This window comes from Oryctolagus cuniculus, chromosome 14 (genome assembly GCF_964237555.1).
Source record: "Oryctolagus cuniculus chromosome 14, mOryCun1.1, whole genome shotgun sequence".
In the NCBI taxonomy this organism is placed as follows: Eukaryota; Metazoa; Chordata; class Mammalia; order Lagomorpha; family Leporidae; genus Oryctolagus; species Oryctolagus cuniculus.
Genome location: NC_091445.1, coordinates 79,526,926 through 79,551,605, shown reverse-complemented (window position 1 = coordinate 79,551,605; position 24,680 = coordinate 79,526,926). Strand labels below are relative to the sequence as shown.

The following is a 24,680-nucleotide window of genomic DNA, read 5'->3' as shown; positions in this document are numbered from 1 at the left end:
AATTCCTTAAACCCATGTCAACCAGCTTTAGGAAAATTTTGAATAGTGATAGTCTAATAGCCCTAGGGGCTTTTTCTAACACTGCACCTATCTACTGGGTGCTGCTTTTTCCATAGTTTCTATTATCTAGCAGTAGCAATGTTCTTTTTGGTTTGTTTGTTTTCACCAATATGTGGGAAGGACACTTGACAAATTTCCAATGAGCTGCCAGAATTATGAAAAGATACAAAATACAGGGACAATTTCACCCTTCTCCTGATGTGCCACTGTACCTGGGAAGAAGCAACCTTACTACGCTTCTCTAGACACAATCACATCACTCTATTGTTTGCATTCACATTCCACTGCCAGTCAGTTGCCATGACAACCTCCCCACTAGGCCAGCCAGAGATTGCTCTGGTCCATTCAGGGGATGTTGATTTAGGATGTATTGGGCTGCACACAGAAACGCTTTTCTAATCCATTCTGAATTTTACACCCTATAAATCCTTCTGGTTACATCTGGCCCTATCTCAGAGGAGCCACATGGACTCAGAATGATTAAATCAGGCAATTTCATTCCAGCTCCTGGGGCAAAGGAGAAAGAACGAACTAATATTTTGCAGCATGTCAAAACCCCTCTGATAACCTAGAAGTACTTATTTCCTTAAATAGTACTGAGGGGTAGACAACAAAAAGCAACTGCCATGAGTTAGTATTTCTAATTAAATTATGATATTATTTGGTTGGATGACTATATCTGAGATTGAATTTCACTAGCAACTCTATTGTTAAAATCTAAGTGAACAACTGCAGAATTTGGGTTAAAAACACATCAATAGAGCCAAGTGCTATAAAATTGAGGTGGATATTTCAAACCATGTTTAGCTTGTAGCTCACTTTAATTTTGTCTCTTTGGATAATGCTTATGTAGCTATTTTACAATCTGTCTTTTTTAAATCTATAGATAAGTATATCTGGTATTAACAAAGCTCTCTTTCTAAATGTTTGTACAGGCTATGGGGATATAGCATTCATCTTCCAATAATCTGATCCATATTTGGGGGATGGCAAGTTAATAAGTTATCAGAACTACTTACATGCTAGTGGGAATTTTCTCAGTGCTAATGGGAGGGTGCTTTACATCAAGAGGTACCAAGAACCTACTGTGGAAGTCAAGATCCCTGGATGAGTCTTTGGAGGTGGAAATGTCCAGAAATTGGTATAAAAGTTTCATTTAGCGGTTCAATCCTCTCATTTCATCTGCTAACATCTCTTTTTACTTATTAGTGTGACTTTTGGAAGGCAATGAACTTGAAAGAGATCACATCACTGTGAAAAGGAGGTAACCTACATGAGTCCTTGTCAAATGCAGCTACTTAGTCTGGGTATCTGAGATGCTCTGTGATACTGGTGTACAACTTGAAGTCACAAACATGATATTTGGTCTCAAGAGCCAGAATATCCCCAGCTTCTTGACATTCACCTAGACCCCTAAGAATTCATGGCCACTAAGGAGACATTGTCTCGGAGGAAAATATATTTTTTTTTTTTTTTTTTTTTTTTTTTTTTGACAGGCAGAGTAGACAGTGAGAGAGAGAGACAGAGAGAAAGGTCTTCCTTTGCCGTTGGTTCACCCTCCAATGGCCGCCGCGGCCCACGCGCTGCGGCCAGCGCACCACGCTGATCCGATGGCAGGAGCCAGATGCTTTTCCTGGTCTCCCATGGGGTGCAGGGCCCAAGGACTTGGGCCATCCTCCACTGCACTCCCTGGCCACAGCAGAGAGCTGGCCTGGAAGAGGGGCAACCGAGACAGAATGCGGCGGCCCGACCGGGACTAGAACCCGGTGTGCCGGTGCCGCAAGGCGGAGGATTACCCTAGTGAGCCGCGGCGCTGGCCGGGAGGAAAATATATTCTAATAGCACCCATTTATTCAGTATGCCTGTGAAGGAGACATCATAGTATGGTGGAGAGGAATGAACCATCAAAAGATGTGGGATATAGGCCCATTATCAACATTTGACAGCTTTCATCAAAAAGTAAGTCACTTTTTATTTTCTCATTTTCCTTATTTAGGCTTATAGAGTTGTCATGAAGCTCAGAGAAAATGTAGATAAAACAGGTAAAAGTGCCAAGCCAACTGGGAAATGTGATGACGACAACAACAGCAATGGTAACAGTAAACTAATATTTACTGAACGGTAACTCTATAATAGGTTCTAATCAAAGCACTTTATTCATTTTAACTCATTTTATCCATAAGTAGGTGCTGTTATTTCCTCCAACTTATTGCTAAAGAAATGGAGGCACAAAATGACAGACTAATTTGCTGAATTTCTTCCCTGTTGGACCAGTACATGGCAAAGCTGGAATGTGAATATTGACTTGTGTATTTTTCTGTCTTTCCAGGTACCTGCAGAAGCAAGCTACTATTTTGTTCCAGGTGAATTATAAGTTCCATGTAAATCAATAACCATAATATATTTCATCAAATTGAATCAAATTGATTAATTAGTATGCAATTCATTAGATGCTACACTGTCAATAAACTAAATGGAACAAAATTCTTAATTATTGCAAAGTTTCTTTGATATCTTGTGCTGCTTCAGAGTCGATGGTTATCTAACAGCTGAATCTCTATATTTAATTACAGAATTATATATATTTTATATAAAAGATTCTAGAGATTCAACTCCTTCTCATTGACCAGTATGTACTCTAGTCATAGTTTGTCATAAAATGAGACATTAAGAATCAAAATCAGTGGTACCTTTCTCTGAAGGGAGGAGAGAACTTCCACTCTGACTATGACCTTGTCTAAATATGATCAGAGTTGGTGAACTCCAAAGGCTTCCATAGCCTTGGCGACTCATGACAAGAGCCTAGGGTGATTACTGATGCCATAAACAAGAATGTTAATTTGTTAAGTCAACAACAGGAGTCACTGTGCACTTACTCCTCATGTAGGATCTCTGTCCTTAATGTGCTATACATTGTGATTTAATGCTATAACTAGTACTGCAACAGTTTTTTTCACTTTGTGTTTCTGTGTGGGTGCAAACTATTGAAATCTTTACTTAATATATGCTAAACTGATCTTCTGTATATAAAGAGAATTGAAAATGAATCTTGATGTGAATGGAAGGGGAGAGGGAGTGGGAAAGGGGAGGGTTGCAGGTGGGAGGGAAGTTATGGGGGGGAAGCCATTGTAATCCATAAGGTGTACTTTGGAAATTTATATTCATTAAATAAAAGTTAAAAAAATAAAAAAAATAAAAAAAGAATCAAAATCAGTAATATTTCAGCAGTTAGTTCTTTAGTCAGGGCAGATGGGAGCTCCCTGCACAACCCACGATTCTTCTATCATAGTGAATCAGTACTTCCATTCAGCTGTGTAGACCTGTGGGTGTTCAAAGCTCATCATCTAACTCATAGCCACAAATCCAAACGTGATAGCCTTTACTCTTCCACTAACTTCTTAGATTTTATGGCGCTCACCTCTTAATATCTCAGTATTTTTCTTTCCTTCAAGAGACAGAGACAGAGACAGAGACAGAGACAGAGACAGAGGGAAAGAATATCTCCTGCCTACCACTTTATTCCCCCAAATGCTGGCAGCAACTAGGGTTGGGGCAGGCTGAAGCCAAGAGATGGAAACTTGACCCAAGTCTCCCACGTGGGTGCAAGGACTTAACTACTTGAACCATCACCTGATGCCTCAGAGGGTGTGCATTAGCAGGAAGCTAGACTCAGGAGTAAAGCCAGGTAAGTTCAAGTCAGGACTTGAACTTAGGTAGTTCAATAAGGGATGCTAGCTGTTTCAACAGCTAGGTGAATGCCTGCCCTAATATATCTGCATTTTAATCACAACCATAGCAACATGAACTTGCTCTCTGGAATCTTTAACCTTGCATCCATATACACCAACATCAACAGGGGCCCAGAACTTCAATCAGTGATATTGCAGAAACAATCTTTCTTCTCAAATGCTGAAGATCACTTCTAATGTACTGGATAGGAAAGGGTGATTTAGCAAGAGAAAATAAGTAGTCCAAGGTCACACAGCAAGCCAACTGTGAAGCTTGACAAAGATCTCCTGATAAATAGGTTACTGACGTAGCTTCCAGCCTCAGACACCTGTCCTTCCAACTTCACTGGGTATTAATAATTTTAGCACACATATGTGTCTTCATCAGTGAACGTGTTAAACTAAGCACAGACAATAATCATCCTTTCTCATTCTTCTCTGCTCAGTGCCTTTCTAGCTGCATTCTGGCAGAGGCAATGCTGTTCCAGGGTTGGATGAGCCATGCACTGTGTCCCAGTACTTCTTTCCTTTAGGCTTTCTTATGTCTGATCCTGGAAACATCACTCCTACACTTTCCAAAAGCTATTGTAGGCACAGATGGACTCTAATCGTATATGACCTCTCGCTTTGGGTTCACTTGGCATTAAGGACTGGACCAAAGCTTTTCCCAAGATTTTCTTGGGAAGAATGTGTTAGCTTGTTGAGGAAATAAAGGAAGGAGCACAAAAGCCAGTTTGCATCCTTTGTGATGAGTATGTTACCCACAGAGGTGGCAGAGAGGAGGGGTCAAACCAGATTTCATTCTAGTACTCAAGGGGTGGGATCAGACATCCCAACTCCACAAGACTGGAGGTGCACCTGCACTAGAATCACCTGAAAACCCACTCTAGACATACTGAGCTGGAATCAAAGTGGGGAGGATGGGTCCCCAGAATACGCATCTTACTTAACAGGAGGTTTTCCATGCACACAGAAAGTTAGCCTTTACTCGTCTCTGTACACCTAATGTTCTTAGCATTGTTATTCACAGTAGCCAAAACGTAGAACCAACCCAAGTGCCCACTGACCTCCAAGGAATAAACAAAATATGGTGTATGTATACAATGAAGTATTAGCCTTAAAAGGAAGGTGATTTTGATGCCTGCTATTGGGGAAGCCATTCCAGTGACAGACAGAATCCTCCATCAGAAGAGGTCTCCTCAGCCCAGTGTGAAACCTTCATCCAGCTGTTTACAACCACTCCCCTTTGGTCTGACCCCTGTGGAGAAGACAGAGCAGCTGCCTGTCTAGGAGGGAGTCCTCCTGCATTCTGGTAGACTTGAAGAAGGTGAGCTGCACACTGTTTGACTTGCAGCATGGGCCTGGGCCTTGCCTGCTGTGACTGTTTTCTCCCCGTTGCTCCCTGGAGGTCCTCACAGCAAGAGAAAATTCAGGGAAGTCTGGCACCTTTTTTCTGACTGATACATGCTGAGGGCAGAAAACAGGGCTTGTAGGTCAGAAGCCTGCTGCTCACTGAGGTGGCAGGCTTCAAGCTGTCACTCAGAAATGTCCTAGCACCCTACAGAGCATCTGTTCCACTTGGGAGCACACTGTGTTAATAGTAATAATCACAATTCCAACAGGGAGCATTTAACTGCCACTTTCTACAGTCCATTAAAACAATCTCACAGGCAACACTGAACTCATTCCCATACATCAACTGCTCTATCAACAAATGCCTTTTGTTTTCCAGAGTTCTATGGGACTGCTGCTCTGTTTCTTACCCAAGAAATTCCACTGGGGGCACTCTAATCTTGCAAACTTGACTTTTTTTTTTTTTTTTTTGACAGGCAGAGTTAGAGAGAGAGAGAGACAGAGAGAAAGGTCTTCCTTCTGTTGGTTCACTCCCCAAATGGCCCCTACAGCCAGGGCTCTGCGCTGATCCAAAGCCAGGAGCCAGGTGCTTCCTCCTGGTCTCCTATGTGGGTGCAGAGCCCAAGCACTTGGGCCATCCTTCACTGCCTTTCCAGGCCACAGCAGAGAGCTGGACTGGAAGAGGAGTAACCGGGTCAGAATCCGGCGCCCCAACCAGGACTTGAACCCGGAGTGGTGGCGCTGCAGGCGGAGGATTAGCCTCAAACTTGACTTTGAGAGACAAGTAACAATTGCTATTTTTTTCTTTGAAGAAGGCAAGTAGCCACAGAAATCTTAGTGCATAAATCATTTCACCACTAATTGTTAAAAATTTATAATCTGTGCTTAAGCTTCTATTCCAAACCTTCCAAACTAGAAGGTTATCTATACCCAGGATCTACTTGCAGTTCCATTTCAATGTCTTGGTTCACCTTTCCTGTGGAACTGGATGAACCAGAGCTGCAAGGAAAGGTCATTCTGCTGGGTGGCTGGCACTGGGACAGGAGAAGGGATGGCTGAGCTGCTGGACAAACTGTCATATTAGCTTGTCCTGCTGCAGTCCAGCCTGCAGGTAGACTTTGGGAGGAGGACTAGGGTATGTGACCCACTTCCCTGAAAAAGGGCCAAAAAAAAAAACATACAAAAGCCGGAGAGAAGCAAGATCAGGAGCTCAGGAAAGGCTAATGCTGATTTTAAAAAATTAGCCAAGTATTTCAGGCCCCCGAGTTCTGGTCCTCAATCAGGCCTGACCACATGGGAGCTTTCTCTTGCTTCTGTCAGGATTCTGAAACTAACCAAGGGACATTCCATGGCTTTGACAAACCCTAATCCATGCAGAGAATGTTTCTTCTGTCCCCTTCCCCTTTGAGACATGAGCTTAACTCTCTTCATGATTGGGGAAAGCTCAAGTTTGGCACTAACAACACAGAAAGGAGCTGCTGGAGCCAGCTGGAGTAGAGGTTGCACGTGGTCCCGCTCATCATTCACAGCTGAAAAAAACCCAGTGCCACAGCCTGCCATTTGCTTGACACCTTTATTTACTCCCTCCAGCCCAATATGCTCCCTACAAAAATACACCCACGTATCTCAAACCCTCCAGTGCAGCCAGGCTCGCCCCCTCCCCACATGGTGAATGGACTCCACACAAGCCTATTGCAGCCCTGACCATGTGGGTCTTCTCTTGAAACACTCTACCTCCACTTTTCCCCATTTCCAGTTGAACTTCACCTTCAAGGGAGTTTCCTAGATGCTACATCTGACCGCTAGACAATCAAATTTTTAAAAATTGCTTTTTTAAATATTTAAATTCAGATGTCTGGCTTCTTTTTGAACATGGACTACTCAGTGGGTGTGTGAGAGCCTCCCCTGGTTAGGCGGCTGGTGTCCTACTGATGGCACTCCCCCCCCACCCCCCCGTTGGCCACAGTCCCTGTCACCCGACTTTCTTTGACATGAAATCCAAGTTCCAATGGGAAGTTTTCTTTTTTTCTTTTTTATTTTTTTAAATTTTTATTTAATGAATATAAATTTCCAAAGTACAGCTTATGGAGTACAATGGCTTCACCACCACCACCCCCCCATAACTTCCCTCCCACCCGGAACCCTCCCCTTTCCCTCTCCCTCCCCCCTTCCATTCACATCAAGATTCATTTTCAATTCTCTTTATATACAGAAGATCAGTTTAGCATATATTAAGTAAAGATTTCAACAGTTTGCTCCCACACAGAAACACAAAGTGAAAAATACTGTTTGAGTACTAGTTATAGCATTAAATCACAATGTATAGCACATTAAGGACAGAGATCCTACATGAGGAGTAAGTGCACAGTGACTCCTGTTGTTGACTTAACAAATTAACATTCTTGTTTATGGCATCAGCAATCACCCGAGGCTCTTGTCATGAGTTGCCAAGGCTATGGAAGCCTTTTGAGTTCACCGACTCTGATCATATTTAGACAAGGTCGTAGTCAGAGTGGAAGTTCTCTCCTCCCTTCAGAGAAAGGTACCTCCTTCTTTGATGAGCTGTTCTTTCCACTGGGATCTCACTCACAGAGATCTTTCATGTAGGGTTATTTTTTTTTTTTTTTGCCAGAGTGTTTTGGCTTTCCAATGGGAAGTTTTCTTTGCACTAGTACATCTATTTCTTAACCCGCATGTGTCTAGTAGCAGCAGGAAATTGGAAGCTACATAGAAAAGGGCTTCTTGCTTCAAGAGAAAGGAGAAAGCATTCCATTACTTTTATGAGAATTTTTTTATTTATTTCTATAAATTTAATCTGCAAACAAATGGTGTTTGCATCTTATACCTGGCTGCTTTACTCATTGAACATTTTATACCACCTGCTTGCCCCCTGCTGATATTTGAGTTCAAAACCTTCTGAAGCTGCCTGAGCTCCCACTCAGTTCTAAGGTCTTGAATGAAGATTGTTGCCTACATTGAGCATCAAGTGCTCCCTAGCAATTCCTTTTTCACCCTAGTTTTGGAATTCAGTTGCCATTTGGCACTAGGTATGAAATCCACAGAATCTAAAATTCACCACCTCAGTCATTTTAGAGTCTCCGATTCAGTGACTTGTAACATATGCATGTTGAGCAGTTGACGCCATGATCTAAATGCAGAACAACCTCGCCGCCTCCAAAAGAAGCTGCATCCATAAACATGCCTTCCCCATCCCCTGCCCATGCCCCACGTTAGGTGCATTTTGCTTCCCCATTAGACTGCACATACCCAAAAGGGCTTCTCCATATCTCTTGAAATATTGAACACAGTGCCTGGCACGAGCAGGTGTCCAGCAGATGTTGGCTAATTAAAGGACTGATTGCTGTTAACTGGCTGGGAAAAATGGGTGGAATGGGAATGGAGAACTGGAAGGGAAGAAAATCGTTTTTTTCCTTTGTTCGTGATTCTGAAATGACTACACCTGTGAGCAATTTTCTCAGCTACTTTATTTCTACATGGGTTTTGCCAAGCATGGAACGCCACATATTATTTGGGTCTTGCCCTGTGGGGAATTTACGATATAAAACAAATTAAGCCAGCTCTATTCACCCTGGAGGAAAGACACATTTCTGAAAAATATGAAGAACTGTAGGATTGTTACACTTCAGCTCTAAACTAACAACTGCTAAAGTGTTGAGAAGTCAAAGTTCTGGCAGGTTGGTTTTAATAAAGAGATAAGGATCACTTATGATTGGCAGAGTGGCTATTTATATGCAAATAGGTGCTAGGAACTTGAAAAGTGTTTGCTCTCTTAAATCAGTTAAATATTCACTTCGTAACTTCTTAACATTTCAACAGGCTTTCAATGATAAAAGAAGCAATTTCCAGTCAGCCTATTTATGAATTATCAGCAAAAAACATCTTATTTGTATAGGATTTCAGTTTACAGCACCACTTACATGCATCATCAGTTAGCAGGTTATTTTGACTGGTGGAGATACATATGAAATTGAGCAAATAATGGAATACAGTGTTAATTGCAGGGACCAAACTAATGAGATTTCATTGTAATACTCAGGATATGGAATTTTTTTTAATTGAGCACATACTATGTACAGATATACAGGTACTCTGCTAAGCATTTTGCATTTATTTCGTAATCCTGGGACCCAGTCCCACAAAGTAGGTTCCTTTTCAAATGTTCCTTTTATGGCTGAAAGAAGTGGTTGAGTTACACATTTGGTAAACCAGGACAAGAACTAAAGTCTGGTTTGAAAGCCCATACTCTCAATCTCTACACCTCCCTAAAGTCTACCTTCCTATATTCTGCCTATGCACCACTCAAAAATCACAGAAAAAAAAAGCTGTTGGATTCATTAAAGTAGTTCTTAGGGATTCTGATCCATTCCGAGTAATGCATTTCAATGTTTACCAGTTAGGAAATTTACTATTAGGAAATTCTTCTCCTTTAGCTCCTTTTAACAGTAGCTCAGCACAATCCTTCTGTCCGGAGAAGACACAGAAATCTATGTGCAGCTTCACACAAATGATGCTTCTTTATGTAGTGATCAAATCCGAAAGTTGTAATAAAGTCATCCCTTCTGTAGATACGGCTTGTAAGTGGAAAAGGAACTCTTTCTCCAGGAGCAGCCGAATTGTTCACTGAAATCCCGGTGTTCACAAGATGAGATGATGATAGATCCTAAACTATCTAAACCTCGTTCCTTTCTTGAAAACCCACTTCCTCAACAAATAAGGCCAATCCAGAGCAATGTCAATGAAGTAAAGGAAGAGGCATCAGAGCAACAGCATGGGGTGCGGCATCCAGACAGAATGGAGTAAATCTCTCTTGGTTTTCAAGAGCGAAAAATGATGGTTTAGTCTGTACATGGATGAGGGTCAAGTGCCTACAGTCGCCAAATAGAGCACATCTCCGGAATTTTGGATTAGGATATGAAAACAGATACCCACTGAGAACAAAGATACTAAGTGCACTTCTGTGGTTAGCCAGCTGCAGAGCAAATTTTAAGATTAACTACTCCACACATGACTTTCTGGTGAGAATGGGACACTTCCAAAAATATCAAGGGATGTGGATGTCTCCCAAATCTCCAACACACAGGGCAAGATCTCTCTTTCAACTGTGGTCTGATGGGTTATAAAATTTCCAAAGTGAGACCAGCAGAGTGGAGGTGGCCTGCACGGAGTGAAGGTTTGAGGATATTTACTGTTCAGTGTGGTCAGAGGAAGAGGAGGAGGTACCTGTATGGAGCAGAAAGAGTATGCAGGGCTGCCTGCCTGCCCAGATTCACCAGGAGAAGGGAGCACTGTCCTCATTCAATGCTAGCACATAGGAAGCATAGACGTAGCACATAGGAAGCACTTGATAAAATATGCAGTAAATGGGGCCTGCGCTATGGCACAGCTGGTGAAGCCTCTGCCTCTAATGCCAGCAACCCGTAAGTGCCAGTTCGAGTTTCGGCTGCTCCACTTCCCATCCAACTCCCTGCTGATGCATCTGGGAAAGCAGAGGAAGAATGGCCAAAGTCATTGGGCCCCTGCACCCATGTCAGAGACCTGGAAGAAGCCCCTGGCTTTGGATTGGCCCAGCTCCAGCTGTTTCAGTCATTTGGGGAGTAAACCAGTTGATGGATGATCTCTCTCTCTCTCTCTCTCTCTCTCTCTCTGCCTCTTTGTGACTCTGCCTTTCAAATAAATAACTAAATCTTTTAAAAAATGCAATCAATGAATGGACATCATCATCGGTTTTCATGGATCCTCTGTTACATGGAACTGAATTCATTTGCAAACATTTCACAAAATAGGTTTGCAAGTTCATGTGAATGAGAAGAGGACACAGTTTGGAAGATCATCCTGAGAAGAAGCCAAAGTTCTGAGCCAAATCCAGTGAGATAAAGTAGGGGTGGGAACTTTTGTGAGATAGGGGAGAAGTAATGTGAGGTTGGTTAGCAGATAAGCTTTGATCCACAAGGGAATGGGACCAGAAGAAGGAGCTTTGCATGTTAGTGGTAACATTAGAGCAGCTGGGGGCATGGCAATGGGCCTATCCCAGGGATCAGACGTTAGCAGAGATTTGGGTTAGTAAGATGGTATATAGGAAAGAAGACCAAGAGGAGTGGACTTGACCGGAGGCAGCAATGTATAAAATAGGGGTTGGAGAATTCATCCGATGGGGAGTGTTCAGAAGCAGCACAGTGTGCAGAACTCCGAGGTCAAAGAGTGTACTGCTCAAAGATGCTGCACAGATCAATACACTCTTTTTTTTTTTTTTTTTTTTTTTTTGGACAGGCAGAGTGGACAGTGAGAGAGAGACAGAGAGAAAGGTCTTCCTTTTGCCGTTGGTTCACCCTCCAATGGCCGCTGCGGCCAGTGCGCTGCGGCCGGCGCACTGCACTGATCCGATGGCAGGAGCCAGGTGCTTTTCCTGGTCTCCCATGGGGTGCAGGGCCCAAGCACCTGGGCCATCCTCCACTGCACTCCCTGGCCACAGCAGAGAGCTGGCCTGGACGAGGGGCAACCGGGACAGAATCCGGCACCCCGACCAGGACTAGAACCCGGTGTGCCGGCGCCGCAAGGTGGAGGATTAGCCTGGTGAGCCGTGGCGCCGGCCTAACTCTTTATATATGTACTTAAGTATCACATTGTACCCCATGAAAATATACAATTAAAAACACACTGGGAAATGAGCATAAATTGGGACTGTCTTGGATGAAATAAGATGCATGGTCTCTTAATTCATAAGGAACAGACCCATTCCAAGGAATTTCAGCTCCCAGTAAGGAAGGTGGAGCATTAGAACACTGTTAATTATTCACACTTATGTTGAGTTTCTTTGCTTTTTGTATAACTTGTATTTATTGTATAAATAATTAGCCATGTATTGGTAATAAAAAATACAATGTAAGAAAAGGGTGCAGGATGGAGATTCACAAGATTTTGAGGACTGGAAGTTAACAGGACTTGGGGAGTTCCAAGGAGGCAAGGACCAGGATGAAGTGGGAGGCCCTTCCCCTCCTAACCTATGGATTAACCATACTTAAACAAAACCAAACACATGTCAGTGTGCCTTCTTGGTTTCTTTTATACCTCCTGGGAATACCTAGCCAAAAGGACCATGAACCAGGGAAAATAATTGTAGTGTGGCAAAGCTTCTCTGTAGAGACTGTGTGCAGCCAGGTACTTACAACGTTTAAATAGCACTGCTGAGACTCCCTCCTGAAACTGGAAGTTGGCAATCTCCCATCTTTCATAAACACTACAATTAAGACTTAAATAAATCTCTGAAAGCTGCTAAGGAACAGAGCCGATGCTTCAGGGCAATGCTATCCTCATTAAAGTTTCTGGCTCTTCAATCTGCTTTATGATGGAATTGTTTTTGCAGGGGCAAAGGGGAGGCGATCAAACAACTATCACTCCTCCATTCAAGTGGGGTGCTGGAGGCAATGTTGCAAGACTGACCTCGAGAGGAAAACTTGAAAATGGACAAGGTGGGAACAAGTCCACTACCAGAGCTATTTGTGATTCTTGGGCTTTAGTGTCCCAGCTAACTCGATGGCCTGTGGCAAGCTGAGAGCCCACACTCACAACAGGCTGAGCCCTATGAAATAAGACTACTATAAAGGTATGTGTGCCACCAAACCACTAAGTCAGCTGTGGTCTTCTGCTAAAGAGGAGAGAAGGTTAATGATGCAGACACAGATACCTGGATGGCCAGCCTCCACATCTGCTTTACTTTTTCATACCAATTTCATGTTTTACACAAATATGACTTCAATGGAGGCAACTCTTAAGAACCTAATTTAATTTCATAGGAAAGGGTGGCTTCTTATTCTGTTACAGATCCCCTCCAGGTTGCCATTAAGGAGCCAGGTTGAAGGAATGCTACAACCTCCCTCCCGCTTATCAAAGGGCCAGCTGGGTCTAAGCAAACCAGCACTTAGAAACTGGTTCCCAACCTGCCATAGTCAGTGGCATACCTAAGGCCTAGCCTCATACCTAAGATACAATAGTTGTGTGCCTCCTGAAATTGGCTTTAAGTTATAATTTACTTATGCCTGTGTGTAAAACTGTCTTGCCTTACAGTTGTGATTTGTTAGTCCCTGAGGGTCCACAATTATAGTGTGCTCCCCGAAACTGCCCCCTAATGGCCCCAGACTGTCTTAAAACTGGCTTGTTACTGCCTTGCTGACTTTAAGGCATAAAAGTAGGAAATGCCAGAGGACTGGGGCTTGGCTCATGAGACACGAGTCTAGTCAAGCCCGCAAGCACAAACAAACCACGTGCCTTTCCTCCTGAAGCGCTGAGTGCTGTTTGGTTTCTTTGGTCATTGTCCGTAACAATACTATGTGAAGTCCTTGCTAAATGAACATCCAGCCTCTCACTGCCCTCCCATCCTCTGTGGACCACAGCTTGTCGAAGCATTTGCACAGCACTGCGGTCCCATTTTTAAGGGCATGCATTTCAGGATGTCTGTGGTAAGGTGTAAGGCTAATTCTATCCACTTGTTTCATAGATCGTGTCCCATTTATCCTTTGGGTCTCCATCAAGAATCTCCCATTCCCCCCACTATCCATGTTCTGCCATTTCTGGGTGTCTTTTCCATGACAATAAGCTGGTTCTCTCCCCCAGGTCTCCTTCCATGATGACTTCAATCAGTTATGTGAGCCAGAAACATGGGGTCATCTTTTATGCTTCAATTCCCTCAGCCCTCATGAACCTGACATTATTATTATTTCTGCCTAAAAAATATCTTTCCATCGCAATTTGCACTGCCAATGCTCGGCTTATTTAGGTCTGTGGTCCTCCACTTTAACATAATCAATAAAAACATAGCAAGGCCTAGCTCAGGCATTCTCAATGCTGGCTGTACACTAGAAACACACATGTTTATGCCAGCTTCAGAGATTCTGATTTTCCTGATGTGGGTGTGTATGTGTGCACACATGGGATGGAATGCTGATCATGGATTTTTAAATGCTTCCCTTGGTGGCTCTAGTGCCCAGGCAGGGTTGAGAACCCCTGATTAGGGCTCTGGCCACATTTTACCTGATTCCATTTGACTCCTACACTGGATTCTTTGCTTTGTGTCCTCCCCCACCATCCATTTCTTAACTCAGGGTCTTCAAACATTTTTGGTTGCACATCTCTACAGTCTATAATAAAGATTCATCACTGCTCTAATGCATGCATATTTGTTATGAATTATATAATGTACTGTTGGACTATTATGTAATAAAAGTACATAACTAAAAAATTTTGTTTAGTTTGATATACAAATAAGTAGACCTTATACTTTCTTTATGTGCTCCAGTTGATGTTCTTAAACAGCCCATTTTTTTGGGAACACTGCCAGAGTAATTGGTCTAAATGAAATCCAACACTGAAACTCAGTACGGGTTCTTCAAGATGTGTAGGACAAAGACTGTTTTTTTGGCCCTGCAAACAAGGCTACTGAAGATGTGCAAACTTCCCCAGGCTGAGATATCCCCAGAATTCTTTTTATTTTGCCTAGAGGGACTACCACATGTTTGTCCACCTTTCACAGTCCTACTCATGCTTCGAGACTGGACTCAAACATTGTGCAACCTTCCGCAGGGCCTCCAGATGGGGATATTCACCTCAGGAACTTCTCTAACACTGCGTCTGTGTTCCAACTACGGCACTTAGATACTGTCTTCTAAGGGTCTTTGTTTCTGTGTCCCACAAATTACACTAGAATCTCCTTGGGGCATAGCAATTTGGTCTCATTGTATCTTTACTCCTGAGGGCTGGTCAATAATTGGTGCTCAATGATATTGAATAAATGAATATATAAATAAGTGAATGAGTAAAATCATGTAATGTATTCCTGAACTTTGTTTTGAAGTATCTATCTCCTGTTGTTAAAAAGTAATAAATTCCTAGTGCCGGGCCGGCGCCGCAGCTCACTAAGCTAATCCTCTGCCTTGCGGTGCCGGCACACCAGGTTCTAGTCCCGGTTGGGGCGCCGGATTCTGTCCCGGTTGCCCCTCTTCCAGGCCAGCTCTCTGCTGTGGCCAGGGAGTGCAGTGGAGGATGGCCCAAGTGCTTGGGCCCTGCACCCCATGGGAGACCAGGAGAAGCACCTGGCTCCTGGCTTCGGATCAGCACGGTGCACCGGCCGCAGCGCGCCGGCCGCGGTGGCCATTGGAGGGTGAACCAACGGCAAAGGAAGACCTTTCTCTCTGTCTCTCTCTTTCTCACTGTCCACTCTGCCTGTCAAAAAATAAAAAAAAAAAAAATTCCTAGTGTGACCCAACTACAGTTGGGTCTTTGGCCCATTTGTTTCAGTTTGGTAAATTATACACTTCCAAGCAGATATTTCTAATCTCATCAGACTCACTAACGGTGCTTATTACATAATCTCATATTCTTTTATGATCTCCAAAAGCACTCTTAAAAATGGGTATACCCTCTGACCACATGGGGATCCAATTAGGGTGCATGAAAGGTCAGCAAGATTCCATCCTGGAAGATCAGCTCCCTGTGGCTGAACAGCAAGAGCACTGCCCAGCAGGACAACATCCATGGTGGTTTCTTTCTGCTAGCACTCTGCGCTATTCTGTCCTTTTCCCTTTCTATAGATCAATGTTCTTTATCATGTTTAAATGTTGGAATAACCTGGGACTTAAAAATTACTGTCTTCTGGATCTCATCTCATAGACTGTAATTTAATTGCCTAAGATATAGCTCTGGCTTTTAGATTTTACAAAGCTTCCCAAGTTGTTAAAATGTGCAGCCAAGGTTGAGAACCCTTACTCAATCTTCCTTCCATTTGTTTCTAAACCACTGCCTTGGTCTTGACTGACTTGAATTTTCTGAGAAAGAAGTGAGGTGCCCTCAATGTTCTGAGTCTTAATGATGACTCCTACATCTCTATTATTCTCTGGCACAGGAATGGCCTCTCTCAAAGCAATAAACAAAAAGCACATTCCACAATACCATGATTTTCAGATATTTAGGAAGGAACTTCCTTAAGTAGTCCTGATTGCAACTTCCCCAAGATGATGTTCTAAAGATACTGAGAAACTGCTGTACAGATCAATAGAAACTATCTCAGTGTAAATTTTCAAGGTTCATAGTATCAATAACTCCCAGGGCATTTTGTCTTGCTTTCAAAGAAGGCAAGGGGGTGGCGGGATGGCCAAGTGGTCTAAGGCGCCAGACTCAATCAAAAAAGGCAAAGGATGGGTGGCTAAGGAGTTCTCCAGTTTATTAGTTGGGGAAATTCCAGAAAGCTGAGAACATTTTGAAGAGAGAAATTACATGTTTGCATAAGATTCCATTTAATAGAACTTATCCTTATTAATATGCTGATCATTTTCTGGCATTTCTTATTGGATCATGTAGATCACTGGAAGATTGTGGTGTTCAAAGCAGAGTATAAATAGGTTTACTACTACATATGCCCCAATGTCCTCCTGGACATTAAGAATGACAATTACATTCATTAAGGTCTGATGACTGAAGTGGAATCTAGTGGTCAAAGAAGGTGTGAAGCTATTACATTTTACCTTGGTGGAAAAATTAAGTACAAAGACAATCTGTTGGTTTAGGTCAGCATTCCATGACCACATGATTTTCCTAAATGTTGTTGTGTTTCTCTTACTTCTCGGGTTGACAATGAGAAAAAGAGTGATTTGTACTAGAAGATTCATAGGAACAAATGAGATAATCCCAGAGTCCGTGTTCCCAAATCAGGTATCCTAGGGGCCCTTAGGCTCAGAAGAAATCCTAAGCATGGCTACCAAATTTAAGGAAGGAGATTTTCCCGCCCTAGTTATAAAGATATTTGATTCACTTCAGTTTTCTTGTCTCCAAGAGTGGTACCAAAGCATATGAGGCAGCATGGACAGTGTGCTCCACTCTTATGATTGGTGGAATAGAAACACCCACAGAATCCAAACTCCCTCCATTAACCATGGGAGATCTACCTCCTTTGATTTATCTTGATCTTTTGCAAAGTAATTTTATATCCCGTCTATACCACCTCCCACCTCCAGAGATAATCGGTTCTATCAATGTATTCTTTGCAATGTGAAAGGAAATACTATTCCTTGGAGGCATTTTTAAATTAAGCAACCATTTGTCAAATCAATATGTTTCAGAATTCATAAACATGTCTTTTTATCAGTGTCTGTATTTCCAAAACAGAAGCAACTATTTATTCACAGAACTTCATGCCCCTTCCTCACTCTTCATTACACTGTTATCAGTGCTTTCCAGCCCTGTTTCATTCGTGTATTCATGGCATTTGAGAGTATGTCTGACACACAGACAACACCTTAAACTTCATGAGAGAGAAGATCAATATTTTACAACTCCCTCAAAATCATTATAGGTATTTAATAAGTGCTTACCAGATGAATAATCAACACACAAAAGTTATTACATGGAAACAGAAAAGGAAGAAAATTGTACAATGTGGAAAGATGGCAACGTGTATGTCTGTTCTCTGGTTGACAGAAATGCTCATGGGGTTTCTCTGTGGGACAAGTGGGAAGGATGCAGGGGTTGTGTGTGGAATTGAGCAATAAATCTGCACGATATTATGACAGTTGTTTGAGTGGAGAGGAATTGGGAATATTGTCTGTTATTTGATCTAGGAAGAAATATTAATGAAAACTGGAAACACTTCAAAAATGGCTCTTACCAATTATTCATAATAATCACTTACTACCAGAAGCTATTTTAATTTTCCTGCAGTCTTTGTTTCTCTGACTATATCTGCACTTCCTATCCTTTCAGAGCTTATAAAAAGGTTTCAAGTATTTTTCTACTTAGGACTTCAAGTCAATACAAATCCCCTCTCCATAAATTTCTTTCTTTGTTCTTATTTCTAGGTAAATTACTTCTATTTTAAGAAACATTATCTCTCTAATTATATCTCCCATGTTCTCATTTAACATTTAATAGCTTTACATTTACAACTTAAATTATGAGACTATACATACATATTTGCCTTATTATATATTTTATATAAAACAAAAGCAAACTCTTCTATATATTAAAATAGGCACAAAGAGACTAAATATCAAAAACATGCAAGAGAAGGATACCAGCTATACGACAATGTTCAACCCTGGCTGAACTCTGGCACAGTTCCTCCTCTTCTCCAAACACTCTTTACCAAGGAAGTTAGTGTTTTAAAATATAGTATTACTTGAAAGTCACATATTTTTAAAAAATACAGATTCCCAGCTTCAACTTAAAAAACTGTTGCAGCAGGTCAAAGTTGGGTTTCATGAATGTGCATTTGAAACCACAGCTGATATATCTGAAGATCACCAGCCAACCACCTTCAATCAGAAATACTGAATATGCAGAGCTGGCAGGTAGAGAGAGATGTTGGAAGTTGAAGTCAGGGCTGGGATGTGATTTGGCAGTCATTTGTCTGTAGGTGAATTAAAACCTTGAATTGGATGGGAATATTCAAAGGAGGGTGCAAAGAGAGAAGAGTGGTGGGCCAAGTACACAAGGTCAAGGAGCAAGAGACCTTCTATAGAAGGAGACTACCAAGGATGTGGCTATAGGTGGACAAGGAAAATGGACAGCACCATTTTATAGAAGTCAAGGTGGTAAAGTTAACAAGGAGAGGTGCTCAATAGGACCAAATGAAACAAATGGCCAAGAACAGGAAGTCCAGTGAGAACAATGCTTATCACCTGCATAGTCTGTCTCAGGCTCTATAATGTTGTTTCTAGAAGGTAGGGTTATTTGTCACTGCATTCCCAGAACTTGGCATAGCATAAGCATCTAATAAATGTTTGCAAACTAAATTGGATGGGCAAGGCCTTTTGCCATACAAGAATTTTAAAGACCTCAGCTACAACCAGATTCTATCAGATACCCTCATTAGGATGAGCAAACATTATATGGATATAACAACCTGCAATGGAGAATTGGTTATAACCAGACTGATAAAGCAGTTATATGAGCCATCTGCTGAAACATGGTAATGACCTTTAAAAAAACTTCTACCCTGTTTGTATAGGACTGTATTTTTTTACTAGTAATTAAAGAAATAAAGCAAAGATCTATAAAACCTTTAATTTAGATTATGAATTTTTTTCACGCAAATGATTTCTCCTGATCATTTGTAGAAGTGTGTGTAGTCATGAGAACAGGGCACATTAAAGGAGGTAAATGACTCTCCAAGAATGCACATGTGTTAGTTGCTATGACGACAGCTGAGTTTTATTGGAGAGAGAGCAAAAAATCAATTAGAACCCATTGGAAGAACTTGCACAGGGGCATAAACTATTTCCGCCTCACAGTCTCAGGGACCTTCATCTGTAGCAGAATGGAAAGCATTTGTAGTGGCTGTTAGTGGGGTTGGTTCTATGGAAAGTCACCCTTTTGTTGTGTTTCCTCGGTTCTAATGAACCCTTCCATAACCTGATCTTCTCAATACCCAAGTAATTAGTTGCTGTGCTGAAAAAAAAAAATTAGCCAGTTTCCTGGCTCTTTTGTGCCAATCGCATTGCACAGTTCTTGGCTTTGACCTATTTTTCTTTGAACAGTTTTCAGGTTTATTTATAGAGACAGATGACAAGAGTGTAGCAGTTTCTGCCCCCTTGTGGCATACGTCTGGCTTCAAGAAAATTCAGGAAATGAAGAGACAGTTTCAGGAAGCCACTCTGTCAACCTACTCCCCCTTTCCTTTCTCTCTTCCCTTGCGGATACACTATTTTCCATTCCTATCTTCCTAAAATACTAAGAGGACTAAGGAAAGGTAGTCAAGTTTTTCAGATTCTTCTCAACACTGTTAGAGTAATAGAATGGGGAGATGCCCAATGACAGAGGAGATAAAGGCTTAAGAGTAGCCACAGTGAGACTAGGCAACAGCTGCAGGTTTTTTCATGAGTGGCTTTAAGAATGTTTGGTGGAGGGGCTGGTGTTGTGATGTAGCAGGCAAAGTCACTGCCTACGATGCTGGCATCCTATATGGGCCCAGCTGCCCCATTTCTAATCTAGCTCCCTACTAATGGCCTAGGAAAAGCAGCAGAAAATGCTCAAGTGTCTGAGCTTCTGCCACGCATGCAGGAGACCCAGATGAAGCTCCTGGCTCCTGGCTTCAGCCTTGCCCAGCCCTGATTGTTGCAGGCATTTGGGAAGTGAACCAGTGGAAGAACTCTGTTTCTCCTTGTAACTTTCAAATAAGTAAAGCTTTTGCTCTCTCTCTCTCTCAAAGAAAGTTTTGTGAAAAGGTTCCTGTAGTCATCTAGTAACAGCTTTTAATGTAATGAGCTCACAGACCTTGTGGAGAAATGGCCAAGTTCATCATCTCAAAGTAGACCGCATAGTTCAGCTATGAGTTTACTCAGGGAGAGACTGAACCACTGATAGAGCCTCTGTCTTGCTATTCTGCAGCACACCACCAGCTGATCAATCCCAAAGCACCCTCAATTCATCAAAATATTTTTCAAGCTGTAGGTTGAGGCTCATTGGGTCTCAGCTTAGTGGATTGAGTTAGCAGGGAGCAACTTAGTGGGTTGAGACCATAATTACAAGAAAGTAAGATAGAAAATGGAGTGAATCTCATTTAGTAAAGGTCAAAGTGTTTCGTGAGACTTCTGTATTATTCTTTCTCTCTATATATGCGTATGCATGGGTTGCTAGATTGAGCGTATTTCTTACTGCAGGTCTTGGCCTAAAATTTGGAAGGTAAGACTGCTCAATGCTAAGAATTCCTCAACATTTTATGTAGTCTACAGAAAACAAGGAAGAAAAAAAAAAGAAAAAATGGAAGAGGCAAACAAAAAAGAATTCTGGTGTCTTCACCTCCAGGTTTGGAACTGTTCTCCAAACCCACAATTGACTTCCGCAACTTTAAGTTAGGTTCTAACTTTTCTACTCACTGACTTTCAGTTTACAGTCCTTTCAGTGTCTGCATGTCACTGTACCTTAACTTGTAATGCCTCTCTACTCTTAGTAGTTTTTCATTTCTGCTCTTCTTTAAACACTACTCAAAGCCATATCTTTCCATTTAGCCTATATGATCTCCATCTCTTTTTATCACCCACCTCTTCCTAGTGGTACTACTCATTTCTACACATTCTGTCTCCAGGCATCATCTCCATGTTGCTCTGTATCTGTCTTCCATCCCATTGCTCTTGATGGTGATGTTATGTATACTTGTGTCTGCCTCTTTTTGTTTCTTTCCTCTTGGCATCTGCCTTCTAGCTCACCAATTCTTCACTGACCTCTTTTTGTTATTTTGTTATTCTGCTTTTCTGTGTATATTTCTAGTCCCTCCACTTGATTTAGAGTAACTTGATTCTTGGGATTACTGACCATATTTTATGTATACCCCATGATGTCAGGCATAATGGAGGACATATAATAGATGCTCAACAAAAATGTATTGAATCAATCAATCATCCACTGCCCCTTTGTACTAAAATTCTTCCCTGGTCACTGTAGCATTTTCTCTTTAGAAGGGGGTGGTTAAAAAACTGGAATCAACCAATTCAATCCCATCAAGGTGGCATGTACCAATGCCATCTCACTAGTCCAAGCGATCAATTTCTGTTCACAATTGATCATAATGATAGGACTAAGAGTCAAAGGGATCACATAAACAAGACTAGTGTCTGCAAATACTAACTGATAGAATAAAAAAGGGAGAGAATGATCCAACATGGGAAGTGGGATACACAGCAGACTCATAGAATGGTGGATGTCCTAAACAGCACTCTGGCCTCAGAATCAGCCCTTAAGGCATGCGGATCCAGCTGAAAAGCCCATGAGAGTATTTCAGGCATGGGAAGCTAAGACACTCTGGGAAAAAAAAAAAAAAAGACCTAAATGAAAGATCTCTGTGAGTGAGATCCCAGTGGAAAGAACAGGTCTTCAAAGAAGGAGGTACCTTTCTCTGAAGGGAGGAGAGAACTTCCACTCTGACTATGACCTTGTCTAAATATGATCAGAGTCAGTGAACTCAAGAGGCTTCCATAGCCTTGGCAACTCATGACAAGAGCCTAGGGTGATTACTGATGCCATAAACAAGAGTGTCAATTGGTTAAGTCAACAACAGGAGTCACTGTGCACTTACTCCTCATGTAGGATCTCTGTCCTTAATGTGCTGTACATTGTGATTTAATGCTATAATGAGTACTCAAACAGTATATTTCGCTTTGTGTTTCTATGGGGGTGCAAACTGTTGAAATCTTTACTTAATATATGCTAAACTGATCTTCTGTATATAAAGAGAATTGAAAATGAATCTTGATGTGAATGGAAGGGGGGAGGGAGAGGGAAAGGGGAGGGTTGCGGGTGGGAGGGAAGTTATGGGGGGGAAGCCATTGTACTCCATAAACTGTACTTTGGAAATTTATATTCATTAAATAAAAGTTAAAAAAAACTGGAATCAAAAGATAAGCTTATTTTGGTGTAAAAATTTGAAGTCCATGCAACATTTTTTTTTCATAACATGCATTTCCATGAACTCTTTGAAGACTCCCTAATATAACAGTTTGAAAAGGCTTCAAAACTTCTGAAATCTTTTCAAATCTTTTATCTACAAGGACCTAGCTATGTTGGCATAGATATGATACTCTTTCTTGAAGTATGAGGTGATTGAATTTCAAAGAATTTGTAACAGTAATATGGCTTATTAATGATATCCCTAGACCAGGAAATAAAATGTGACCCACCCTGAGCCATTACCCTCTTGCAGTGGAATCTTGAGAACAACAATTATCAACTAATAAAGTGCTCACTTAATATTCAATTTTATGTATGGAGGAAAGAGCAAGGAGGTAACAGACAAGGCATAACTTGTGTTTCTCACGCAATAAGAATTTGAACACCTTGTACTAAGAACAAGATCCCGGGTAACACTTTGTTTCTGTAACTGTGCTGGAATTCTAATGATGCCAGAGGAAGTAGGAGGAAGTACACTGACCATTTATAGAGAATATGTTGTCTTCCACTGTCAAGTTGAAAAGCTTTTCATTAAACTCCACTCTGACAACTGGCAGGAACTCTTTATGATGTCACAAATAATTACCCAGATCTTTTTCTTATTAATTCATTAATTTCGTTCTTACCAAGCTGTTCTCCTAAACGTTGGCCTCTCTCGGTTGAGATGACACGCTCATCTTCCATGTCACACTTGTTTCCAACCAGAATAACCTGGGCATTATCCCAAGAGTATGTTTTGATTTGAGTTGACCTAAAAGAAAAAGAACAAACACAGAATGGTCAGAGGAAAGCAGAGCCGCACAAAGAGAGGAAGAAATAGATCCCACAGATGACAAAAACAGCAAAGAAGGAAGCCCAAATGCTTGACATTTAGAATTAATTAGTTCAGTGCAATTTTACCCTTTAGATACTCAACAGGGATTGCATGAGTCAAAAACCAGGGAACAGTGGTGTATCAAGAATTCTTTCATATCATGAGATTGATACTGCTATGGCTTCTTCCTTTTCCTAGTTCTACCCCCTCCTTATAGAATGCCATTGCAGCTAGCATGTCCAACCATCCTGGATTGCCCAAGCCTTTCCTAGTTTTAGCAGTAAAAGTCTGATGTCCTGAGTAGTCCCTCACTTGCAGGCAAATAGATCTGTTTGGTCACTCTATATACAACCTATCACAGAAAAACATCATTTTCCCTTATCACAATAACAACCTCAAGAACTTATACAATTGGGTTTTAGAAAATTTAGGGGCAATGATAGGTTTTAAAAAGAGATAATAAGAAGTAGTGTATTCATGTCTTACATTTTTAAGAGAAAAATGCCAGGTTGATGAATATAAAAATTATACTACAATGGGCTTTTTTAAAGATTTCTTTATTTTTTTGAAAGGTAGAATTAGAGAGAGAGAGAGAGAGAGAGAGAGAGAGAGTCAATCTTCCATCCATAGGTTCATTCCCCAAATGGCTGCAACTGTCAGAGCTGGGCCAATCCAAAGCCAGGAGCTTCTTCTGGGTCTCCCACGTGGGTGCAGGGGCTCAAGTACTTGGACCATCTTCCACTGCTTTTTCGAGGCCATTAATAGGGAGCTGGATTGGAAGTGGAGCAGCTGGGACAAGAACTGGCACCCATGTGGGATGTTGGTGCCATAGGTGGTAGCTTTATCCATTACACCACAGTGCCAGCCTTGACATTTCTTTTTTTTTTTTTTAACTTTTATTTAATGAATATAAATTTCCAAAGTACGGCTTATGGATTACAATGGCTTCCCCCCCATAACATCTCTCCCACCCGCAAACCCCCCCCTTTCCCACTCCCTCTCCCCTTCCATTCACATGAGGATTCATTTTCGATTCTCTTTATATACAGAAGATCAGTTTAGCATACATTAAGTAAAGATTTCAACAGTTAGCTCCCACACAAACATAAAGTGAAAAATAACAGATGATTTTTTAAATGATGATGAAATCAGATCAGACCTATTGTCATGTATAATCCCAGTGAGAGTCAAGTTGGGAATTGATAATTTCTTTTTTTTTTTTTTTTTTTTTTACAGAAAATCAGTTTAGTATACATTAAGTAAAGATTTCAACAGTTTGC

At 41.5% G+C, this 24,680-nt stretch overlaps 1 protein-coding gene across 2 annotated transcripts in view; it reads right to left on the bottom strand.

Moving 5' to 3' along the window:
* Window positions 1-24,680, bottom strand: part of RAB3C (RAB3C, member RAS oncogene family) — a 294,344-nt gene that overhangs the window by 8,628 nt on the left and 261,036 nt on the right. For both annotated transcript variants that reach the window (XM_017344732.3, XM_002714050.5), the window contains exon 4: window positions 23,213-23,337. In XM_017344732.3, coding sequence (XP_017200221.1) covers window positions 23,213-23,337 — 125 coding nt within the window. The remainder of the gene's footprint in view (window positions 1-23,212; window positions 23,338-24,680) is intronic.